We start from the raw sequence: 7718 nt of genomic DNA on the forward strand, positions 1-7718 counted from the left end.
CCAAAACCACAACGAACCCGTCTTCACTCTCTCCTCACTCCTATAGCCACCCACAAGAAGGACATTACAAAGAACCTCCCAAAGAATCCCCAATTCACTCCCGAGGGAATGCCGATAATAAACCGGAGCAAGCTGACACAAACGACTATGATAAAGCAAATCTTGAAGAGGTGTGCGAGTTTGGGGAAAAAACAGAGCAGTGAGTATAACGAAGAAAATGAACATGATGGAGACTCTCTTCCTCAGGATGTTCCCAAAGGTCACTTCGTTGTCTACGTAGGAGGGAATCGGGTCAGGTACGTCTTACCCATTTCGTTTTTGACCCGAGCCGAGTTTCAACTTCTTCTACAACAAGCTGAGGAAGAGTTTGGTTTCGATCACAACATGGGTCTCACTATCCCTTGTGAGGAAGTAGCTTTCAAATCTCTCATCATTTCTATGCTTCAATCAACATATATTTAGGGTTTTTATTTTGCTAATGATTATCTTATTTCGGTAATGACGATCTGTTTTAGCCTATGTTTAACTTTTAGATGATTTTGGGGTACAATTGGGTTAGTGTTTCAATTAGAACGAGACTAACTCTAGAGATACCTCTAAGAGTGATCTATTAAACCATTTTTAGTTATTATCGTAGACTTGTAGGGAGGAATAAAACAATACTCTGATAATTTTTCTCGTTGTGGTGGTGTGATTATATGTAGAACCCATTGAGGGACTATTATTATATCAGTGAATGGTATTTTTCTTCTTAATTATAATTTTTTTTTGCTCCATTTTCTATGTAAATATTCTTGCATGATATTTCCCATTTAAAGCAACTAATATAATGTATATTAGCAAATTGTTAACAAAAAAAAAAAAAACGTATATCTTGGATGTAATAAAAAAAAACTTAAAAAAAAAAAAGAAAGAAAGAAAAGAATGTATATCTTGACAAAATTGGAGGTGATGAGGAGAATTGATAGTGTGGGAGGAGATTACATTTCAAGAAAATGAAACGAATTGTAAATTGCATTTTGATATTTGATTTTTTAAAAGCATTACTGTGCGACCTCGTCCAAGAAAGTAATCCCAGGGATGCCTTCTTTTGGAATCGGCAGTTTTTTAGCCGTTGAACCTTAAAAATGTTGATGAACTAATAAATAAAATAGTTAAGAAAGCATTGAAATGCTCATTCACATTGACAAAGAATTTTAACACTGTGCGTAACACACACACATGCAAAAGCAGGAAGATATGATTATATTATTCACCAATTCTCATGCGCTTTTCGACTACTCGAACGCATTTAGTTACTGCCACTAACTTTTTTTGTTTTTTGGCGTTGGCACTTGGTAGCACGTCTGGCATAAAAGTTCTAAACGGTTCCACGAGTTGCCCCAATTATTTACCAGTTCCAGGGAACAATCAAATCATAAAAATATGTCACTATTTGTCTAACTACTAATTAATATGGTTACAATAATATCGTCACCGACTATAAACTATGAATGTTTTTCACTTGAAACTCTTTTCATCTCTAAAGATAATAATATCTTCAAAAAACACAAATCGTATACTTCAAAACTCTTGTCATCTCCAAAAAAACAAATAAATTGACAAAAAAAGGATACTACACTACACTGGAGATGTCATATCAATATGTCTGAGAGAGAGCACATGCAAGTGGTACCCACACTTCGTGACTCTGATAAAAACTATAAAAGTAGATCCCTTCGATACCCACACTTCGTTTATATATCTTGGAGTTATGATCGTATACTATCCAAGAATGGTACATGATGACCCACGTATTTGTTTTTGACGGCTCAGATTTAACGTCGACATTGTAACATTTAGCAATGCCGTACGGTACTTAACGGACGGTCGAGTTTCCTTAAACGAGGAAGAACTCTCGTTTTTTTTTTGTTTTTTTTTTCAACGTATCTTGAACATATATATATATATATTGATTGATTGACAAAAAAAAAAAATATATATATATATATATATATATATATATATTGATTGAAACTCGAGAGTCTAGAGGTGCCTTACAAGTAATTTTCAAAAGAATAGGAGAGCCTATGAGGTACAATAATTGAGGTTGACTTTTATAACAAATTTATCAAAAAGAATTTTCAATTCTGTCAGAAAGTTATGTGGTGTGAAGAGGATTTACTGACTCTAAATCACCTAATGTAAACCTCGTTTATTTTTCAGAAAAAGAAAGAAACAAAAAAAAATTTTACCCAGTTATCATTTTGTTGTATTTTATGTTCTGTTAAGCCCATTTAGTTGTTATATATTTTGGTTAAAAGTTGACAAATCAACAATTTTGATTTTGAATTTCTGATTTTTTTTGGCAATATGTATTATATGCGGATTTTAAAATGGATAAGGTGACACAATTATAATTCTAACATGTATTACTAATATCTTTTGAAAATTTTATGAAGATGAAAAAGTCTCCCACGTTTGTAATGATTTTTGACAGAAAAACAAAATAATAACGCCGACGTATATCATTAGTCAGGTTCAGAACTAAGGACTTTCACCCGAAAAAGACGGTCTATAGCGATTATAAATGAATGTCTATTGACCATAAGTAGTGATTAAACACTGGAGAGCCACTCAATGTGCATTAGCTGAAACACTATTCCATCCGTAATCAGGTAAACTATTCTTCTAAAGTTTAGCCGAATTATTTATTCAAAAACTTGATATTGTAGGTATACATACTTGCTTTTTGTTGAAAGCAATGCTTCCACTTCCTAAAAATGAGTTGATGTAGACAAATCCGAGTACATGATGATGCCTGCGAAAGTGTTATGTCAATACACGCAAGTCAACTATAGAATAATGTATCGAAGTTCTTTCATTGGCTTGGCCGTTGTCTTCGTGAACGTATAATATTTATTAGTAAAGATGATATGGTAAGTTATTTAATGGATATGTAACAAAATCTACGTGATCTCAAAACCTGAGAAAAACCAAAAAAGATGATCAAAACAGAGAGAAGCGACAAGGATACTCATCAAAGCCACATGGTGTATTAATATATCATAATCAGATTTTTTACTATTTTTGATTGAACAAATCTTAATTTACAGCGCAGATTATTTATAGGTAGGGTTAATGGTAAGACAAAACCCAAATCTTAATATTAGCTGTCTTCAATGACAATGACGTAACAAACACACACACACACACAAACACTAGTCTGAATTTCAGAAAAACCTAATTAAGATTTGATCCAATTTGGTTCCTGCGAAATTTTTTAGAATGTCAGATTAATTAAACTTGGTCGAATAATTTGTAGCTTCTTTTCGAAAAAGAGCGAATCTGATTATCATCAACATGCACATGTAGTTAGGACTGTATATATTGAAGGTTATAATTGTGTAGAATCATTGATTTCTAGGACAAACACATTTGACAATAACGTCCGCACTAGCGGATTCTTCATAGATCATTTTAGACATCATAAATTCATAATTATAGACAGTTGAAAAGAAAAGAAGAATCCTGAAAAGTCTAAGTAATTGACTTATTATCTACGGTATATAAGAAGTGTTTCCAATTGTGATATATAGCTCAGAATCGAAGGTTATAAGTGTGGAATACATGAACATGTGAATACCCTAGCAAATCAAGTAGTAGCTAGACTCTTAAAACATTGATTATCAGCAAATGATCTCTAATTGCTAAGTTCCACAATTAGGATTGTTGGCACACTTGCACTAACCCTAATCAATGGGTCGGAATGTTCATCTCTTGAGACATTTTTTTCTAGATGATTTTTTTTTTTGCCGGCCTTCAAACTTAAATATAAAGATATTTACTAGAAAATGTCGGCCTTATTATTATTCTTTGGTAGTTTGGTATACCGTATACAGACTATTCAGTCGTGGAAATAGTAAAACCAATTGAATCAAAACTCACCTTTCATTTACAGGCTATTCAAAGAGGTCGCAACTAATATACATTTAGTTTTTAAGTTTTAGAATATTAATACTTACTTTCCTTTGTCTTATAACAACAAATTCCGAGTAATGGTGCGATCATTAGCTTCGGCCCATGGGACGAATTAAGTGGAGTGGGCTTAGTCCAAAATTGATATTTCTCTTACCCTCTTAGAAAAGGGATTTTTTTTTTAATTTACAAACCCTATCAGCTGATATTGTCGGTTTCGGTAGTAGGAACGGATTCTTTTGTTTACCGAACAAGAAAACTTCGTGATAGATGGGAAAAAATCATATTAGTGTAAATTTAAGAAACCCTTTTTTTGTTACATATTTTTCACAGATTAACAACACAAAGCAAGGAGATGGGTAGATTGACATTTACACGCGACACGCCGTAAAATTCAACACCAAATTGTTGTCAGTACAGAAAGAAAAAAAAACTTAAGTTAAAAACATTCCTTCATAGTAAAATGAAAAAAAAAAACCCATATATATTTTATAGCAATAGATACGATATACAACATAGTTAGATTTATACTCTTTTTTTTCTTTTCTTTTTCTTTACTTAGCTTTAGTGGAGAAGAACCTGCTGAATCCTCTAGAGTGTTTCTCAGGAGTAAGTCCTGATGAGGACGATGATGAGTTTGACTTGGTGTGTCTGTGTTTCGACCCTACCGGAGATTTCATTGGCGATGTTTCCTTTTCTGAAGGCGAACTCAATTTGTTGTCTTGAGGATTTGTCGAAGTTGCGTATTCGTCTTCTTCTGGATTTAGGGCTTGTTCTTGGCTTGCGGAAGAAGCGACCTGTTCTGTTTGAGGACACATGGATTTGAGTTGCTTCCCCAGAAGTAATATAGTCTCTTGACACTCTGCTAGCTTCTCTGCAGCAGCCGCTAATTCATTGTCCTGTATAATAACATTCAATGTGATCAGGAATCATATATTTCAAAACCTGTTGGATTATAACTGAGTATGTGTTTAGAAAGTTACCTGTTTGCTTTTAGGGTCAGCTTCAGTTACTGAACAATTCGGGCAATTTTGGTTGTTCCTAAAGTTTTGTAGGAAATACAAGTTAGAGATTTTGAGAGAGCTTAAGGCGAAGACAAGAGTAATGTTGAGTTATAATGTTACCTTTGTAATTGCTCCTCGAGTTCTTGGCATTTGGCTAAAGCTTCTTGGTGATGTTCTTTTTCGTCTTGAAGCTCATCTTCTAAGTTTTCGATTTTGCCTTTAAGAGAAGTCAACTCTATTTCCAGCTCGGATGATCTAGTTTCAAGAGATCGATAAGATTCCACCATGCATTTGAGCTGAGTCTCGGCCATGCCACTAGACTTCTGAGCAGAATCCAACTCTGATTTGACTTCAGCGAGAAGTTGCTCTGTTTCTTGTAGTTTGGTCTTAGTTGCTTCAAGATCTGCTTCACAGCTTGCAAGGTTGGTCTCTGCTTTTTCTTTCTCGAGTCTCAATCCTTCAAACTCTTCTAATGTAAACTTACTAGCTGCAAGCTTAGGTTCGTATCCAGAGGTTCCATTGCAATCATCTGGGATCTCGGAATCAGAGCTCTGACAACAACCACCATTCTGGTAATGTTCACCTGATGGATCTTTCTGAAGTGCTTTGTTTTCAGGTAAAGCGACTTTATCGATGCAATCTGGACTGTGAATCTCCACTGTGGATGAGTGATATCCCAAAACATCGATCTTTAGTTCACTAGCTTCGACTAAAACTCGTGAAAGATCGAACAAGAAATCGACCAAAGTCTTCTCCTTGCCCAAGACTCTGTCGAATGTGACAGAGAAGTCTTGAACCTTTTGGGAGAAAGTTGTGTTCTCAGAACACGCCGTTGCTTCCTTTGAAAGATAGGTAACAAACTGGAGTATCTGAGAAAGAGCATCAGCCAGTTCTTGAGTTATTATTACCTCTGAGACGCTAACTTTTTCCTCTGTGGTCTCATTTGAGATAGCTATCTCCTTTTCTTCTGTAAGACCGTTTACATTAGGTCCATTACATTTAGAAGGTAGCTTAACACCTGCATCTTCAACTGCACATCGTATCTCTGCCAAAATCTTCTCAAATGCAGCATCTTTGGGGAGAGACTGAAGCACATTGGAGATTCTTTTCTTCAGTTGTGTAGCTGGTTGAATCTCAGCATCAGAGTCAGCACTTGAGTGATCCGTTGAACCATTTGCGTTTGAGCCATTTGGTAGACAAGCTAGCTTTTCCATTTCAAGAAAATCATCCATAAGCTCCAACTGGTTAGCACTCTCGGTCTTCTTAATCTTCCCATTGTTTTTGTTGGATTGAGAGAATTCAGACATCAAAGAGCCAGCAATGCTTCTACCATCTTCGTTCCCATCCTCAGACATTGAAGCCATACTAGGAGGGTTACTAGCATTTTGACGAGAGAAGATCTCAGCAGGCATTTCAAAACCGCGCTTGGTTGGACTTTTACTCATCATTTGAGCTTCCAAGGCTTGAAGCCTGTTTGATGTCTTAGCACAGAGGTTCCTCGACACTTGGAGCTCGCTGTTACGCTTTGCCAAAGCTTCTTTCAGCATCTTTGTCTCTTCTTCCATAGCAAGTAACCGCTCTGTCAGCAAATCGTTTTCTTTATGGAACTTTTGCATATTGTCAAGAGAGAATTCGGAAACCTGAGACATGTGTGACATTGGAGACATGAGAGGACTAGAAGGTCTGGCCGGTGACCTTCTTTGTCGATGATCTTGTTGTCCATAGTCTCTGCCTAAACTCTCAACCTCCATTTTCATTTGTGCAAGTGCTGCAGGACCCGGAAGTTTCTTTCTCACCAGAGTACGTAATCTTTGACACTCAGCTTCCAACTTTGCAATTTTCTTGACACCTTCCAAATGCTGCTTGTTTGCTGCTTCTGCAGACCTCATGCTCATATTCTTTTCCTCGTTTCGTATCTCCAACTCTTTGGTAATCACATGATTCTCATACTTGAGAGTGTTTATCTCCCTTTCACAAGACTCTATATTGTTCTTAAGATGCTCAATCTCTGACTCTGCTTGGGATTTCTCTTCACTTATCCTCATAAGCATGTTTGAACGCTCTTGCAATGATCTCGAGAGAGCATCATTCTCAGCACCACAACGAAGCAGTTCTTGCTCGTATTCACCAATCCTAGACTCAAACTCAGCTCTAAGATTGTCCATTTGGTTGGTTTTAGTAGAGATAACATCATGCAGCTTCTGTTCATTCTCTTCTTTTAAACTCCTTATCTGCCTCATACACTCCTTTAACGCTCCATCTAAATGCGCTGCTCGATCTTCCACAGTGAGCTTCGCGAGTGTAACTGTCTCGAGATGAGTTTTCAAAGCAGAAGCTTCTGCTTCAGCTTTTTCCCAGCCTGAAATCAATCATCAAAAAACCAACAAAAACATGTGACCAGAAGAAAAAACACCATGCAAAAATATCAGAGCCCTTTTGTGTGTGTTTTACTTGATTACCTGTGACAGCTTCTTCAGCAACTTTGGAGTGTTGTTTCACTAAAACCTCCTTAGCTGTAATATCTGCATTAGCTGTAGATAGCTTCAAATCCAAATCCTTGATCTGATCTTCAAGCTTTGTAACTTTTTCCTCATAGTTTTTAACTTCATCTTTCAAACCATTCAGATTTGAGTATTGATCAAATGAGATCTGGATGTAGTTTGGCTTCTTCCCATTTTCCTGTTATTATAATATTTATTGATGAATCAAAAAACACTCTAAATCTCAGAATTGAATGATTAAGCAAATCTGAGAAAT

General features: G+C 36.0%; 3 protein-coding genes across 3 annotated transcripts in view; 1 reads left to right on the forward strand and 2 right to left on the reverse strand.

The window, feature by feature from the left end:
- On the forward strand, positions 1 to 473 carry LOC104776097 (auxin-induced protein 15A-like). Its single transcript, XM_010500102.2, has one exon. It carries the CDS (start codon positions 109 to 111, stop codon positions 460 to 462), a length of 354 nt encoding a protein of 117 aa, XP_010498404.1. The 5' UTR covers positions 1 to 108; the 3' UTR covers positions 463 to 473.
- Positions 4303 to 7640, reverse strand: LOC104776098 (filament-like plant protein 4; the record flags this gene model as incomplete). Its single annotated transcript, XM_010500103.2, is given in 4 exon segments — positions 4303 to 4856; positions 4941 to 4998; positions 5082 to 7320; positions 7421 to 7640. Coding segments are annotated over 4 exon segments (2862 nt in total), but the record flags the coding sequence as incomplete, so codon positions are not given.
- Positions 7700 to 7718, reverse strand: part of LOC104778791 (filament-like plant protein 4) — a 6115-nt gene continuing 6096 nt past the window's right edge. Inside the window, exon 5 of the mRNA XM_010503226.1 lies at positions 7700 to 7709. Within this exon, the coding sequence (XP_010501528.1) occupies positions 7700 to 7709 (10 nt within the window). The remainder of the gene's footprint in view (positions 7710 to 7718) is intronic.

The sequence above is a fragment of the Camelina sativa genome, chromosome 3, assembly GCF_000633955.1.
Source record: "Camelina sativa cultivar DH55 chromosome 3, Cs, whole genome shotgun sequence".
Lineage (NCBI taxonomy): Eukaryota > Viridiplantae > Streptophyta > Magnoliopsida > Brassicales > Brassicaceae > Camelina > Camelina sativa.